This window comes from Tenrec ecaudatus, chromosome 5 (assembly GCF_050624435.1).
Source record: "Tenrec ecaudatus isolate mTenEca1 chromosome 5, mTenEca1.hap1, whole genome shotgun sequence".
Lineage (NCBI taxonomy): Eukaryota > Metazoa > Chordata > Mammalia > Afrosoricida > Tenrecidae > Tenrec > Tenrec ecaudatus.
In genome coordinates, this window is record NC_134534.1 from 136,108,119 (window position 1) to 136,124,744 (window position 16,626).

The window sequence follows — 16,626 nt, forward strand, 5'->3', positions numbered from 1 at the left end:
GGAGCACACATGGGTGGTGGCTCATTGTGTGCCAATCACTCGAGGGGCTGGGTGGACAAGTCGGTTGCTCCCGTGTGCTAACAACCTCCCCCCCCCCCCCCGATCTCTAGGCCCCTGGCTGTGGGGACGTACAGAGGTGAATTATGAGGTGGAGCCGCTCGATTTCCACAGGGTGGAGGGCCAGCAGAGGAAGGGGTGCCCCGTTGTGGCTGCTCCCATTACCGCCAGTCTCCCCCAGTAGCGACTAGGCCCCTGAGAGCCCATTACTGAGCTATCCAGTAGATGCCGGTGAGGCCGTGATAGGTGACTTGACTTTATGGGGCTCTTGGAGGAGTCAGGGCAGCCAGGCCTCAGCTTCCCTCTGCCCCGCCATAGCTCACCCTTCTCCAGCAGCCTTCAGTAGACGTCAGCACCAACCAGCCTCAGCTTGGCCCCTGTCCCCTGTGAGAACCTAGGAGCCCACTTCCACCCAACAGGGCAATGCCAACCCATTGCCTCGGGGGTTCTGGCTGTCAGTGACCCGAGGGCACTGAGAAGACTGGCTCCCTAGGGTTCCAGACTGTGACCCTTTCCCTCGTCTGCCCTCATGGTTAAAGAGGTCAGTGTGACTAATCCTTAATGCATGAAGTCAAGGCTTTTCCTGGGCCTAGTGGATGGCCGACTAAAGGAGGGAGTGCGGCGAGAGTGCCAGGTGTCTGGAGCATACTGGCCCCTGCTGGGGCAAGTCCTGAGGTGAGGTGGGACCCAGTGCCCGTGTACTGCCCACCCTGGCCGGCTCTGTGGGTAGGAACAGCCATCCGGGTGGCTACCAGGTTTCTGGGGCTGGTCTATTTTATTTTAGTGGGGTGGTTTTCACATGCCCGCCTGCCTCAGAGAGAGACCAGCAAAGGGACCTCGGTCTCGATGCCCTGTATCCTCCAGAGACAGAGAACAGAGCAGGCATTGTCTGAGGGCCAAATGGGGCTACTTCAACAGAGGGCCTGGTGGAAGGAAGGGGGCTCCAAGGGACAGGGGGCCCGGAAGTTGCCCTGGGCATGGATTGGACTCCCTCTTACTGGCCACTCTGTTCTGGTGAGAGCCTGTCCCGGCTGGGTTCCTAGTACAGGTGCCCCCTGTTTTCCGGAAGACTTCCTTCGCTAGCCCCTTTGCACCAACCAAGGAACTGACCAAGAGGGCTGGAGAGTGAGACACGTGCTGAGCGTTTGTTTGCAGGGCTCTCTGAAGAGCCCTTTCCCAGGTGACGTGCCAGGCTGCCCTCGCATCTTCTCCTCCCTGGGATGTTGCTGGGCTTGCTGCTTTTTCCTTTGTGGGCCCTGATCCTAACACAAGCCCAGCCCTCTTCCCTACCAGTGAGGGGCCGACTGGGCTTTCTCCTCAGGAGCCGTCCCCATTGGCTGATTCAGACCACTCCCAGGAGTGTGCCCGGCAGCCCACGCTCTTGGTACCCAGCCCTGTAGACAGTGCCAGTGCAGCCCTTCGTGCTGGAGGGCCCTCAGCCAGTTAGTCTGAGCAGGGCAGTTGTGCAGCCTGCATCCCCAGCTCACCCTTTGCCCCTGAGACAAGCAGGGTGCCCTGTAGTTGGCAGCATATTTGCTGTGTTGGCAGATGGTGGCTTCTGAGAACACTTCAGCGTAGGGTGGGACGTGTGAATGTGTAACGTAGGGGGTATGGGCCTTGGGCAGTGGTGGGGGATTGGGTTTGGTGATGCCCTTTGGGGAAGATTTGCACATGGGCTTCAATGAATCTCGGACCCACTATAAAATCGGGAGTCTTGTTGAGAGCAGGTCAACCCCAAGGAAATGCAGGTCCCCACCCTGCCTGCCAGCATGGCCCGTCTTCTAGGCCATCCTGATGCACGCCTCTTTTCTTGCCTTTCTTTGTGGGGAAGCTGTACCCTGGAATGCAGGTTTTTGATGGGGCAGCAGTTTGTTTCTGAATTCCTTCTGGCTCCCTTCCTCTGTGAGACCCCTCCCTCCCAGCCCTTGGGTGGTCCTTGGAGATGGCCTGGGCACAGTGATTTCCACTTGACATAGCAGAGGGTCTTCTTTAGGGGAGACGGTGCATGCAATTCCAGCCTGTCATCACAGCTGAATTCCAATAAAGATCAAAGCATTTCATTTCAGAGAGGGGAAGGCACGCACACTTCCGCCCCTTCTTCACCGCACAGCTTCCCACCTGCGTCTCGCTGGACAGATGTATCAGATAGCACGATGCTGATTGTGTATTCCCTTTCTTCCCACCCTCCCTTTCCTTGCCCCCAACTGCAGGACTCTGTTTGGAAACAAGATCAAGTCCGTGGCTAAGAGAGCCTTCTCGGGGCTGGACAGCCTTGAGCACCTGTGAGTACCGTGCCAGCCCTGCCAAGAGGCGAATGCCTGGGAATTCTGCTACGAGTTAATTGCGTCTTTGTAAAGCTAGAAACGGGCTGTGTGGAGGCACCAGCTGCTTCCTTCTTGTTAAAAGGCAGCTTCAGCTTTGGCCTTTGTTTTTGCCTGTGCCAAAAAAACCCAAACCCAACTAGCTACAGAACATGTGGTGCTCAGTGGGCTCCCAATTCATACAACTGGTATTTGGAGAAACTACCACCCCCACCCCACCCCTGGCACACCGTTGCCTGTGACTCACTCATAGCCCCATGCCTGCTGCCGTGCTGAGACCAGCTCACCATGTGACCCACCAACTCAAGCCCCGCCCCCCGTTCCTCATTTTGATTTCTCTGAATCCGGCAGGCCTCCCCCATACTGTGCAGGGGCTTGGTTCCTGAGTGACAGCCTGTATTTGGGTCAATGGGAGTTTGGCTCATAGCTGGGACTCAGAAATCCTCAGGCGGCTTTGCCTCAGAGAATTAAGGGGATGGCTGACCCTTACGGGGACCTGGGATTTCTCTCTGAGCGAAGCGTGTTCTTTTTCAGGAACCTTGGTGAGAATGCGATCCGATCTGTGCAGTCCGACGCCTTTGTGAAGATGAAGAATCTCAAAGAGCTGTAAGTACGGGGACTCGGAGCTCTTAGGAGCATGGAGTGTGTGAGGAAGATGACTCCTGTAACGCAGTCATGCCCCCTTTGCGGAAGAGTTTTGATTGTCTAGTTGTAGATCCTTTCCCCAAAATGCCACTGGGGACTTATTTTGGACCAGGGCTGGGCAGACTTTCCCCTAAAAGCCGGCACAGCACACGTGTTTCTCTCCTGACCGCATACAGCTGCTGCTGTAGCAGAACGCAGCTGGAGACAGGATGCAAACGAGTGGGCGTGACTGCCCTTATAGCCCTGCTCCCCAAACTGGGCAGCAGCCTGGGCTGTCTGTTGGCTGATTCACGTGATAATCACCCCTTTAGTTCTATCAGGGGCAGACACTTACCGTTTGTTTGCTTAAGCAATGGTGCTCAACCCTCCTATATAGATTTCCTCATGTTGTAGTGACCCCCCCCAACCATATAAAATTATTTCTGTTGCCACTCCTTAACTGTAATTTTGCTACTGTTGTGAATTGGCGATCCCTGTGAAAGGGTTGATCGACCCCCCCAGGTTGATAAGCACTGGCTTACAGCAAAGTGCCTTACTTCCGAGCTGCCTTTAAGGAGCAAGGATGGTCCGAGATAAGGGATGGCCACCTCCCGTCTTGGAGGTGACTGCGGTGAACTTGCACCTTGTTGAAGGTGACAAGGGCTGGACGCAGGCTCCAGGAGAGTGGCTGGATTCTGATGGCCACACCCAAGTCTCCTTTCCTTTTCCCATATGAGAATCTGATTCCATGGGTATGACTTTGGCCTCTTCCAAGTGTTGACAGAATGGCAGCTGCCATTCCTGTGTGCTGAGTGGAAAACTCCAGCCAGGCTCCCAGTGACCCTCTCTGGGTGAGGAGAGGGCCTGACATAGTTTTCTGAGAGATTCAAGTCTCAAGCTAGAAGGCTCTTTCTTGGAAGGACCGTGATCTTCAGATAGTGTTGAACTTAGCAGCTAGTTCCGTGGCACTGGAGGGCTGACAGTGTTCATTCCAGGGAAGGGGAAGAGAGAGATGGTTTCAGACCATCTGCGGAGGGTGGACGTCTGGACGTGTGTGTGAACATGAGAGGAGAGTACATATGCGGGTTCGGTGCCTTTCTCACTCTTCACAGAAAGGCTCGGGGAGAAAAAGGGGCTGATCCATGGGAAGAGGGAAGGAAGGGGCTAGAAGATACATTTTTGGGCTTGCCTGAAAATTATGTTTTCCTGAGATGGTTTTCTCATTGCGAAGAACTAGGTCGGCCCTTGGACCCCACGTGCCTCTGTAGCTCCGCCTGGCTCCCCTGCCTGGCTTTCCCGGCAGGCTCTCCATGTACCCAGCTGCGGCTGGCCCAGGCCCAGGCCTCAGATGGAGAAGATACAGCTAATTCCATTGGGTCATTTTCTTCGTTCATTGGATCAAGGCAGTTGTACTGGCCACTTAGTCCTCCTCTGGGTAAATTTCCACAAGTGATGATTAGAAACACACTTTGAGCTGGATTCAAGCAAGCACAGTGTGAGCCAGCGAGGCTTGGACTGGCTAGGGGCAGCAGGGCCTGGAAAGTCAGAGCCTGTCAGCAGTGGAGGCTGTGTTTTGAGTTAGCAGTGGAGGAGGAGTGGGGACCTTTGAAAGCTAGCGAGGCTTTCAACCTAACCTTGGCCTTGATGCGGACTCAGAGGCAGCTGTCAGAGGCCTTTCGGCTCCTCACCTGGGCTGCAGAGGTCTGAGAACTGGCCGTCTGTTCGCCACCAATCGCTCACAACTCCTGCTGAGAAGCTGCCGTGTCCTGTGGGAATGCTCCCTCGCCCCCCCCACCCCCGTGTCTCCAAGCAGAGAGCTCCTTGCCCATCAAACACACAGTGCAACACTGATGTGTTATGGTTGGTTACAGGATTGAGTAGAAACAGCAGGACTGTGTAGATGGGACACACACACCCCCCCCCCCCTTCCTCATTCACCCAGCAGCTGCAGTGGAGGCCATGGCTGCCTTGATGACCAAAGAAAATGGTGGACGGAGGAGGCCATTGACACATACTAATTTGGGGACTTTACAAGCTTACTTGCTTTGACCACAGAAGTTGGTTACAGAGAGGCCCGGGTACTTTCCCTTGCCGTGAGGTGGCCACCATTCGGTCGCGCACAGCCTTGAGGTCTTCCCTGACTCCTCAGGAAGGAATGCCCACTGAGATGGCGCATGCCAATTTCTGTTTAAAAGGTTTATGCTTAGTTGCTGAGCTGAAAAGGACAGTATTCTCCGTGGTGGTTCAAACTGTGTACAACCGAAGTGCATTCTCCTGCCCTCCAGGCGGTGGCCATGAACTCACCCTCACTCACTCTGTAGGGAGTGGGGCTACATCCTGCGGCCTCCTGCATGATGCAGGTGTAGTTAGATAGGCCAACCAGGGAACTGCGCTGGCCAGGTGCACTGTGGGAGTCTGAAACTGCAGGTTGGCCAAATGGAAAACTAGCAGCGTCATAGGCAGAGAGCCCTTCTAGACTTGGTGTCAGAGTTGACGTCCAAGTTTCCCAGGTAGCTTACTGTCAGGGGACGCGAACTGCTAGTTCACCCCTACCAGGGTGAGAGGATGTTTCCAGGGCCACAGACAGACAGTGCTTGCCTTAAAAGATGGGTCAATTAGCTGTCATTGCTACTGCCTGGTCCCACATAGCTTGAGCATCACCTGGGGGCTGACTATAAGGGGGTGGGAGTGGAGGGGAACCAGTGGATCCCTCCCTGTTCTGAGCCAGAAGCTGCATTTTAAGTAGAATCGCAGGCAGCTTGCAGGTACTGCTGTGGGTTACTGGGTGGGAAATGTGCTCTGAGACATTTGAAAGCTGGTGGTTATGTGGGTTGAGGACACTCATTTGTGGTCACCCTCAAGCCTCCACTCCCTTTTTTTTTCAGCCACATCAGCAGTGACAGCTTCCTATGTGACTGCCAGCTGAAATGGCTGCCTGCCTGGTTGATGGGGAGGACACTGCAAGCCTTTGTGACCGCCACCTGTGCCCACCCGCTGTCACTCAAGGGCCAGAGCATCTTCTCTGTGCCCTCGGAGAGTTTTGTGTGTGGTAAGAGGGCTGATATGGTTTCCTGTCTGGGAAGGGGAGGCGGGGAGGTGTTCTTCATCATGGCGTGACTCCTGGGACCAGAGCAGCTCCCACCAGGGTTCTGGTCAGCTGCTGCATGCAGCGTGCCACCCACGGAAACCACACGTGGCACTTCCTGACCGGGAAATGTCGAGGTTCTTGGAGTACGTGCACATAGAAGGGAGAAGGGGTTGGTGAGACTGCGGCTCTGTTTCAGGAGGGCTCTGGGGCCCAGATGAAGCTGGGGATGTACTTGGTGTCCAGCGCTGGGATTTCAGCGGGTTTGTTTCTAACCCCAAGAATGAACACGTTAAATAGGGGAAAGCAAGTCTCTGGAGTGTGGTTGCTCTAGTGAAACAATCCCCTGATGCTGACTTGCACGCTCGCTGTTCCTCAGGCTGCCAGACCTCCTTGTAGTCCAAAGATTCCTTCTGATCGTTGGAACGAGGCTTTGGCTGTCTCCTGACCAGGGGCAGCAGGATCTGAGTTTGGTTGCAGTGAACCCAGAAAATGCTCAACAGTTGAGAACACTCGCCTACTAGTTGAGTTAGGAGCCCGGCACCCCATGTTCAGAAGACGACCCCGTGTTGAGGTGCACAATGGCTGTGGAGGTCACTGCGACAGGGCCAGCAGCTGGGCTTTGGCATGGGGTGTGATCCTGCTCCTGGTGTGGAGGACCATCAGTGCACAGCGGTGGCAGCAGCTGCTCGGGGCTGGGGAGGGGGAGAACCGTGGATGGCAATGGCTGTGTGTTTGCCTGTAATCAATAGGAGAAGCGTGCTCACAGAGGCCGGCCAAGTAAAGGCAAACTCTGCGAAGGAGTGTGTCCAAGTGGCTACCAGATGGGTCACTTAGGGACAGATCTCCGAGGAGCCTTTTCTGGACGCTCTAAACCCTGTCTGATCCTGCTCCCCAGCAGCTCGGCCGTAGTGTTAGAGCTGCTACAGAGACTTGGGGACCAGGACCAGTGGAAATCCACCCGTTTTTAACAATACCCCATGGAGCGCTGTAAATCGGTGGTGACTTTCTCTTGGGCATTCCGTGTTGGGATTGGAAGGTTTGTGGGAAAATGGAATGAAAAGTTAACAGACCCTCAAACTCCATCCCCACCTCCCTTTGGCCGTGACAGCTGCAGTGAGGCCTGCCCAGTCCTAAGTGGTAGAGCCCCGTAAGGTCAGGTCCGGGGTGGATTTGCAGGCAGCTCAGAGCAGCCAGGTGACTCCAGGTCCTCTCCCCACAGATGACCTTCCTAAGCCCCAAATCATCACGCAGCCTGGGATGACGGTGGCTGTGCTGGGCAAGGACATCCGCTTCACCTGCTCGGCAGCCAGCAGCAGCAGCTCCCCGATGACCTTCGCCTGGAAGAAGGACAGTGAGGTCCTGGTGAACGCAGACATGGAGAACTTCGCCCATGTCCGCCCGCAGGACGGGGAGGTGATGGAGTACACCACCATCCTGCACCTCCGTCACGTCACTTTTGGGCATGAGGGCCACTACCAGTGCATCATCACCAACCACTTCGGGTCCACCTACTCGCAGAAGGCCAGGCTTATAGTGAACGGTATGAGAGGCAGGGAGGTTTCGCTGGGGTACCGTTATGTCCTGTTCCTGGGTATGCACAGTTCAGCACCTGGCTAGCAGTCCAGAGCCTTTGATGCCGCAGGAGAGAGGCGGGGCTGGGGTGGGGTGCATGTCGCTTTCTGTAATCTGGCCCATTTGTGTCCTCTAGTGTTGCCATCCTTCACCAAAATGCCCCAGGACATCGCCATCCGAACTGGCACCATGGCCCGCCTCGAGTGTGCTGCCCAGGGCCACCCCAGCCCTCAGATCGCCTGGCAGAAGGATGGAGGCACAGACTTCCCCGCAGCCCGGGAGCGCCGCATGCACGTGATGCCCGACGACGACGTGTTTTTCATCACTGATGTCAAAGTGGACGACATGGGTGTCTACAGCTGTACTGCCAAAAACACTGCCGGCTCCGTTTCTGCCAACGCCACCCTGACCGTCTTAGGTATGCCTCTTGACACCTGTGTGCATGTGGATGAGACAGCTGCTCGCATAGCAAAGGTGTGGCAGGGCCAGGCGAGGCAACTGCTCAGTGCAAGGAAGCTTGGTAACCTCTGAACGCGTCTCTGGGCGTTGCCCACTGTACAGCAGTCAGTTGGTGGCCAAAAGGTCACTGGCTTGAGCCCACTAACCGCTGTCCTACAGGGTCACTGAGTTGGAATTGACTTAGACCGGGGGGCACGGAGGGGTGGTTTTTGAAGATTGTCTTGAACCAACAGCTCCATGTCTTCAAACAGCAGCCAATGATGACCAGTGAAGGACGCATCTTTGTAGGGTTTAGGAGCAAAACGAGTCAGAATGGCCCTTTAAATGGGACAGTCTAGAAACGGTGGAGGACCTCTGGCCCAGGGACTGTTCTCCTTGTTGAAAAGCCATCCCCCGAGTGCTTTGGAATTAGCTCTTCTGAAGCGCTTCCGTGGCATGTTACAGAGGATCGGGCAGGCCTGTATCAAGTGTTCTAAGACCTGCACTGCCTTCTTGCAGAAACCCCGTCGCTGGTGGTGCCCTTGGAAGACCGTGTGGTGTCTATCGGAGAAACAGTGGCTCTCCAATGTAAAGCCACCGGGAGCCCACCACCCCGCATCACCTGGCTCAAGGGGGACCAGCCCCTCGACCTCAGTGAGCGGCACCACTTCACCCCTGGCCGCCAGCTGCTTGTTGTTCAGAACGTGGTGGCCGATGACGCAGGCCGATACACCTGTGAGATATCCAATGCCCTGGGCACGGAGCGGGCGCACAGCCAGCTGAGCGTCCTGCCCACCGTGGGCTGCAGGAAGGACGGGACCAGCATGGGCATCTTCACCATCGCTGTGGTGTGCAGCATCGTGCTGACCTCTCTGGTCTGGGTGTGCATCATCTACCACACCAGGAAGAAGAGCGAGGAGTACAGCGTCACCAACACAGGTCAGGCGGGGCCATCAGTCCCGTGGGCATTGTTTGTCAGTGTGGAGGTTCAGAGTGAACTTGGCTCCTTCCCTCAGTCTCTGGGCTTCTTGACAATCTTGTCTCCTTGCAGATGAAACCATTGTGCCGCCTGATGTTCCAAGCTACCTCTCTTCTCAGGGGACCCTTTCTGACCGGCAGGACACTGTGGTCAGGACTGAGGGTGGCCATCAGGTCAACGGACACATTGAGAGCAATGGTAAGGCCTAAGCGCCAAAAAGCAGGCCTGGTGTGAGACTGTGCAGCTGTAGTGAACAGACTGAAAGCAGAGCCGTTCTGGTGGAGGAGGCGTCCCTTGTGCTCACGAGGCGGCTTCCAGTAGTATTCGGGGACAAATTTTTTATCCTGGATGAAGTCCCTTCATTCCAGCTGTACTCAAGTTTTGCCCCTCTGGGAGTGGCTTCTCTGCACAGGGCACTGAAAGGCTGCGTCCTGGAGAGTCATTGTCCCCGCTGCAGAGCGTTCGAACAGGCCTGTGCAAGCAGCCCTGGTCCCACTGCTCCCCAAGGCTTCTTTCTTGTGGCAGGTGTTATTTCCCCCAAGGCCCCTAATTGCGGCAATCTGTTGCAGGTGTTTGCCCGAGAGATGTGCTCCTCTTTCCGGAGGCGGACACTCACGGCGTTGCCTGCAGACAGCCCAAGCTCTGCGTGGGCTTCAGTAAAGAGCCCTGGAAAACGACAGAGAATGCCCATAGGACCCCTGGCCCACATCAAACAGGTATCGGGAGCTTCCACCAGGAAAAGGATTTTCTTCTGAAAATAAACTCAGGTTGACCTATATGCAAGAGAAGGGGAGATGGGTCTGTGGCTACCTTGGAGTTTTGTATTCCATATATGAGTAAGTCAGTTTCTGTACATTGATGAGGCCGAGGGTCAAACCTCCCCGGCTTGGAGACTCTCTGTACCTCGGCAGCAGGGCTCTTTGGCAAGTCTTTCTGTGTGTGCACTGGGCCGTGGGGGGAGGCGGCCTGGCTCTGATGGGCTACTGACTCTGTCCCCCCAGAGCACAGCGGCCCACGAGGACACAGTGACAGCAGCACTGGAGCAGTTGATCATGCCCAGGAACTTGCGTCCAGAGACGGTGCCCAGCCTAGAACTCCGAGCGGCCAGGAGGCTGGGGGGAACAACCAAGAACACTGTCCACAAACCCTGAGCAGCGAGACTGTGGATGCGCCCTGTGTTGACGCTCCCGGCTCCCTCTACCCCAGCAATCACGACAGAATGGTGCTATCCTTGAAGAACAAGTCAGCAGCACCTCTGGATGGGAAAGGTAGCTTCTCTTAGTGACTGCGGTGGCCATAGCAGACGGATTGGAATGCACTATGCGGGGGGGTTGGTACAAGAACTTCAGTCGCCCCTCTTCCCTGTCTTGTAGGAGGTTCTTGGACTTCAGCGAGGTGGTGTGAGCCGGACTCTCCAGACCTCCAGCTGCCCTCAGTCCTCCCATCAGGCGACCCTGAGCTCACAGTCGGCATCGCCGGCCATCCTGAGGCCCCCGGTGAAGCTCAGCACTTCCTTCTCCCCAACGGGCACCGCCCCGAGTCCACCCCACTGACTGAACAACTCCTTGGGAAACGGGGTGTGCCTTTGCTCTTTGCACCAAAAATCTAAGCTCTGCCTCAGCTCTCATGGCGCCCACCTCGGAGGTAGGAGGGGCTGCACGGACGCTCAGACTCAGGCGTCACGGATTTGTACAGTTCTGACTTCCACGAGGAGTCCACCGATAGCTCAGAGGACTTGCACCAGAAGCACAGACTGCAAGCTGGCTATTGTGCACAAAAGGCAAAAAAAGTATTTGATAACCAGTGTATATAAGAGTTTTCAGAGATTTCATATATATATATATATATTATATATCTTTTACAGAGGCTATTTTGATCTTCAGTGCATGGTTAACAGATTAAAAAGCGTACCTTTTTGGCAATATTATTTTTCATACCAGGCTTCTGTTTAATTTGGGGAGGCTGGGATCTTTCTGGTGCCTTAACGCACAAGTGGAATTTATAAACGCTAGGAACTACATTGGGGCAGGGTGCCCGTCAGGATGCAGATTAACCGTGAGGGTCAGCCCCTCCCCTGCAGGCACAGTGAATGCTGGTTAAAGGAGAATGAAACCGGAATCCACTGCAAGGAGTTAGACCCTGCCCTTCCTGCGCCCACGCTGTGCTGACAGCAATGTGGACGTGTCTGTGGAGGCTTTGGATCAGCCGGAAAGGCTGCTGGTGTTGCTACCTGTGGATTTCTCAAAAGAGATGTTTTAGATTTGCCAATAATAATGCATTGGTCTTGGGTGATTAAGTAAGTTCCTCCTTTTCAGGGCTAGCTTATTTCTACTGAGGACTCCGAGCAGGCCCGTATTCATGTTAACCCCCTCCCCCCCAGCCAGAGACAGGAGGGGGCTCAGACTGCACAAGAGACAGCCCGACTTGGGTTCTGGGGTTTTGCACGCTTAGGGGCTACAGCTAACCTTAGCCTTGAGTGCCAATGGGAAATCCAGTAAAAGTGAAATGGAAACAAAGACGGGTCCTCAAGCTCCTTTGGCAGAAAGCTGGAGGCGACTGTTGACAAGTGCTTTACCTGTTGCCACCTGTGCTGTTCCAAAAGGTGAGCCCGAGCTTCAACCCCTAACTCATTAACGTTACTTCCACAACAGATGTGAATTTGCTGCTTCTGCGAGGCAATGTGAAAGAGGAAGTATTTTACTTTTATGTACAAAGTATTTATTTATAGAGATTTTTGGTACAATGTACATTGAAAACCATGTAAAATATTGAAGCAGCTAACAAATAGCACTGAAGTGTTTTCAATAAAAGTTCATTTATAAATGTTCACCGTGTGCCCGGTCATCCTTCTCCAGGTATTAACCAGAGCGCTGCTTCACCGCAGTGAATTCCACAGCGTCCCTTGCAAATCCAGCCATCCTGCCTTTAATTTTACCTTCTTCCCCAAAAAGGAGAATGAGCATCCCAGACTGCTGCAGGGAAGAGCTGACACTACACGGCGAGATTCCAGAGATCTTGCTCTCAGTCTTTTTCTAAACCTGGAGCTTGTTAGTCAAGCTCTAAAATTCCAGAGTGTAGCGACCTCCCCACTGCTTCCCTTTTATTTGTGAATTCCAGGCATAAACCTTACTGATTGAGACAGTGTTTCCTCCAGCTGGCTAGGCCCTTTCTTTCATCCGGGGCCCACTGCTCCGGCGTAAGTGGGCACAACTGGATCCTAGGATAATTTTTTTGCAGCGTAATACATACAGTCTGTTAAGTGGAGGTAATTAAACACATCAACCAGATTACCCAGAAAGCATGCTTAATTCGTGCATCTTAATTCTTAAGCTTTTGACTAAGTTGGGGGAGGAGGGAAGACACCCACCTACCCCATATACAACCCCCGCCCTTTCTTTAAAGCAGGTTCTCACTGTCAAACTTACTGCCATTTAGTCGATTCTGATGCCTAGTGTCCCTATGTATCAGGTGGCAGGAAACGGACAGCTCAAATGAAGCTCTGGAGGGCCAGCCCTCACCATGACACACTTATTTATTAAAATAAGGCTCAAAAGTCCTCCTCGGGACAGAATTGCGTTTCTAACTTGCTGGCACACGGGCTGTGCATGAGGACCTCACGTGAGCCAAGCCTGCCCCCAGAAGACCTGTTTTCAGCATCGGAGTCCCAGTGTTCGGTCCTCCCTCCAAGTAGTCCGTGCCGGCTGGTTTCAGGAGTGCACTCTGCCAAGGTCGGCCAGCATGCTGTGGGTTTGGTCATAAGCTCCGAGGAAGATGAACCCTCCCAGACTGATGGCGGCCATCCGAGGGAGGACACCTGCGAACAGCCTAGACGAAAAGGCAGTGGGAGATCTTACAGTGAGAGTAAAAAAGGTCCGCAAATCGCACTACCGCACTCTGTTCAACTCCACACAGCACCCACACTGGGCTGTTCAGAATGGCACTGAGTGACATTCCCCAGGCGGCCCGGGGCAGTTTGAGCACAGCTGTTGGTTGGCAGCGTGGCTGCACACAGCCCTGCTGGCTGGTGAGCACTCGCAATAAGCAAGGACTCTCCCAGAGCCTTTGTTCCAAAGCAGCCCGGTGAGCCCTGCTCCCAAAGGATGAAAGCCACTCTCCAGAAAGCAGTAAAAGGCTGATGGGTGAGGCCGCAGGGTCTCTCGAGCTGGAGTCTACAGTGGTCTCAGCCGGTCCCTGTGACTCCCTCACTGTTTCTTTAGAGACAGTCCACTGAAGCCACCATAGTCAGGTCCCCAGGGAGCCCCTGCTGCGGGACAGGAAGAGAGCCACAGTAGGTGAAGTGGCAATCAACGACAGCAGTTCAATGAGCAGGAGGTCAACATCCTTCAACACTGAGGAGAGAGTGGGAGCCACATATACCAATGCCAGGGGAATGTCGACTGGAACTTCCTTCTGCTAAAACGCCTCCCGTAGCCGCCATGGAGTCTGGGTGGACTCCGACGCCACAGCATCGAGAAAAGACCAAAACCTGCCGCCCACTCGCCGCCCGCCCCAGCTAGGCGACAGCTCTGCGCTGCGCGCACACAGAAGCTGGACAGCAGGCGGGCGTCCTTACACAGGTGTAGAAAACAGGTCCTAAAGGATCAAGTCCTGACCCTGCAGCTATCTGATAGCCTGTTTGGACGCCATGGTCGGACTGGTCCGTATGATGAGTGCTCACTCGCCTTTGAGGCTTGCGTGACCTGGGATGCTCCCTGCCTGCATCCCCCAGTAGGACCACTGTGCTCAGAACAGTTTCGAACTCAGAACTAGTGGGTGTGCTAGGGAGGAGGCACGGTTTCTACGATATATACTCGAGTCTAAGCTGGCCCTAATAGCCGTCGAGGCATCTAATTTCTCCACAAAAACTGCATAAAAAATGTGCTGAAAAACTCAACCCACACACGAGTATATACGGTCGTCTAGGGACAAAGCACCAAAGAGTGCTACAAGGTGGACCCCCACAGTGACCTGGAGGGAGGTCCCTGCTGGAAAACAAACCACCGAGGAGCTGCTGGCGGGCCTTCTTGCCTTGGGAGGTCAGTGCTCTGCTGGCCTGGGGAAAACGCGCGTCGGGTGGTTTTGTGGGAGGCTTCCTAGTTAGCTAATAGGATTTAATGTCAAATACCATGTATGCATTTTAAAGCCTCTTTTTTCTTATCTAGAAATAGCCAAAAATGCCATGGCAGGGGGAGGGGGGGTGCCGATCACGATGATCCACACATAACTGTACCCCTCCCCTCCCCAGGGGGATGAACAGGAGAAACCGTGGTGGAAGGGAGACAATGGTCGGTGTAAGATATGGAAATAATAATTTATCATTTATCATGAAGCCACGAGGGTGGGGGGGTGGGAGGAGCTGACACCAAGGGCTCAATAGAAAAATGCCCAGAAAACAATGACGGCAACATGTACAAAAGTGCTTGAAACAACTGATGTATGGATTTCTACAAGAGCTGTAAGAGCCCCCAATAAAAGTATTTTAAAAAAAAACCAAAAAGAGGGAGCCTTCAATAAAACATCTTAAAAAAGAAAATGCTATACAAAAGTACAAAGACCAAAAACAACAAAACCCTAAACACTTGTTCATCTTGGCATCGCCATGCAGGCCTGGTTTTCTGTGCTGTAGCCGGGCAAGTACTGCTATGAGCTGACTGTCCCTCAGGCCACAAGGGCAGACCCTACCGTTCCTGACACACAAGCAGGGGTGCCGGGAGTAGCGAGCAGAGGCCACGGAAAGCCATATTTGCTTGGAATTTGCCAGCCTGCCTCTACTATCAGTTCTGAAAGCCAGGTCTTGCTCAGCATTTGCTGCTAAGGAGCTCAGCTGCTCCTGGCAAGAGGCAGATGGAAGCAGTTTATGGTTTCACGAGATGACAATTGAATCTATTACCATAATTACAGCCTTAACGTAATTTGTATAGCGGGTGACCCACCAAGCTGGAGCACAGACCACTCCAGGGGTGTGTCCCAGCAAGCCCGGGTCAGCGTGAAAGCCAACGTGCGGGCTTAGCACAGTGCTGCCACAGAACCACAAAGCCGGTCTGTGACTAGCACAAGAGAAAAGCAGGAAGGGGCAGCCAGGGGCAAGCAAACGTCCCATCTGCTTTCTGCCTACTGCACCTAAAGCACATGTGACGCTCTGGCGTGGCCCACCAGCCTGCCTTGAAGCCGCTCTTCCATAACACAGGCTCCGCTGTGACCCCACCTGCTCGCCCCATCCCTGCTGAGGTCTGAGCCGCACCACACCTCAGAGGAACCTGTGGCCTGCACAAACAGAACAAGGGCGCTTCACAGAACCCGTGGCAAAGTTCCCATTCTTCAATTTCGTTCTTGTCGCATTTTTTGGAGGGTGTGTGTGTGTAAGGCACCTGGAAGCTGGCCTGAGTACATGAGGGTCGAGGACACCAGGACCACTGTTCAGAATGGCTGCCCAGGTGCTGAGGGCTGACTTTGGTTTGCTTTTTGGCTATTTTGTTTGTTTGCCAATTACCTGTCGTCTACTATATTCCTGGAGAGGCTAATTAAACGCACTTGCCTCCTGGCAGTCAGATTTGGATGCGACCATTCTGCTTGGCAGACCCCAGTCTGCTAGCACTGGGTGTGCCGCCTGCACTCAGGGCTTACAGTGGGTACAGAGAAAAGACACCAGCCTATGCGTGTGAAGCCCCGGCTCAGTCCGACGATGCCATTGCTAGTGATGTAACGCCCGTGAGTGGGTCCGCCAACATCTCGTTTCTGCCTTCTCCTCAGGAGATGCCCTCAACAAGCGCACTGGTCGCGGCTTTGTCAACCCCGAGCCGCTTTCTCAGGAAAGGCAAACTCCACAAAGCTTAGGGCAGTGGTGCAATATGGACCGATAGTTGCCGAGCAACCTGCTACATGGGAGCTCAGGATTTTGGCTTGTTATGACCTAAACGAGCTACGCACACAGGCAGTGCTGTTTGCATCTCATGCCTGTGATGGGCGGGCGGCCCTGAGGTCGGTCTTCTCTCACCATTTCCATGTTAAGCTAGAATTAGAGCTACTAGGAGGAAGGCGCCTGAGGCGGGCAGATTTTTAGTCCTTCACACTCGCAGCTGCAGGTGCAAGGTTCCTAGGACACCAGGATCCTTCCTGCTGCGGGGAGACCTCGCCATGTCTCTCAGAACCTGGAAGTCCTTCGGACAGCACTGCTGGCCTACGGTGTCACCACATCCTCCCGGTGCCAGACATGCTAGGGTAGACATTTAAAAGGGGCTAGATCGTGCTTCTGGAAACAGCTGACCTGTGGCCCAACCAACCTGCCCCACGTTCCCCACTCCCAATACCCGACACCGAAAACTACAATCACGTAAGTGATCCTCCTGCACTGGGGTCAGACAGGATGGCAGCATCGCCAAGCCATGAAGGCCGGGGTGCCCGGCTCAGCAGCAGCTCTGCTCCCATGGACAAGCTGGCCCGTCGGCTCAGGCCCTGCGAGGGGCGGCTGCTGAGCACTCCCAGGGAACTGGCGGCGATCCCGAGAGCAGTTTAGTTTCACATGCTCACACAGAGCTTTGCCATTCTGT

The 16,626-nt window shown here is 54.4% G+C and overlaps 2 protein-coding genes across 3 annotated transcripts in view; one reads left to right on the plus strand and one right to left on the minus strand.

Annotated features, from left to right (window-relative positions):
* LRIG1 (leucine rich repeats and immunoglobulin like domains 1) overlaps positions 1–11,908 on the plus strand; it is a 104,052-nt gene extending 92,144 nt beyond the window's left edge. The window contains exons 10-19 of the mRNA XM_075549912.1: positions 2,268–2,339; positions 2,913–2,984; positions 5,888–6,051; positions 7,310–7,630; positions 7,799–8,080; positions 8,620–9,039; positions 9,152–9,277; positions 9,649–9,795; positions 10,081–10,347; positions 10,453–11,908. Of these exons, the coding sequence (XP_075406027.1) occupies positions 2,268–2,339; positions 2,913–2,984; positions 5,888–6,051; positions 7,310–7,630; positions 7,799–8,080; positions 8,620–9,039; positions 9,152–9,277; positions 9,649–9,795; positions 10,081–10,347; positions 10,453–10,688 (2,107 nt within the window). The 3' untranslated portion in view covers positions 10,689–11,908. The remainder of the gene's footprint in view (positions 1–2,267; positions 2,340–2,912; positions 2,985–5,887; positions 6,052–7,309; positions 7,631–7,798; positions 8,081–8,619; positions 9,040–9,151; positions 9,278–9,648; positions 9,796–10,080; positions 10,348–10,452) is intronic.
* Positions 11,781–16,626, minus strand: part of SLC25A26 (solute carrier family 25 member 26) — a 167,899-nt gene continuing 163,053 nt past the window's right edge. The window contains exon 9 of one of the 2 annotated variants that reach the window (XM_075549915.1): positions 11,781–12,904. In XM_075549915.1, the coding sequence (XP_075406030.1) occupies positions 12,787–12,904 (118 nt within the window). In that variant the 3' untranslated portion in view covers positions 11,781–12,786. The remainder of the gene's footprint in view (positions 12,905–16,626) is intronic. The other variant, XM_075549913.1, reaches the window with a different exon arrangement.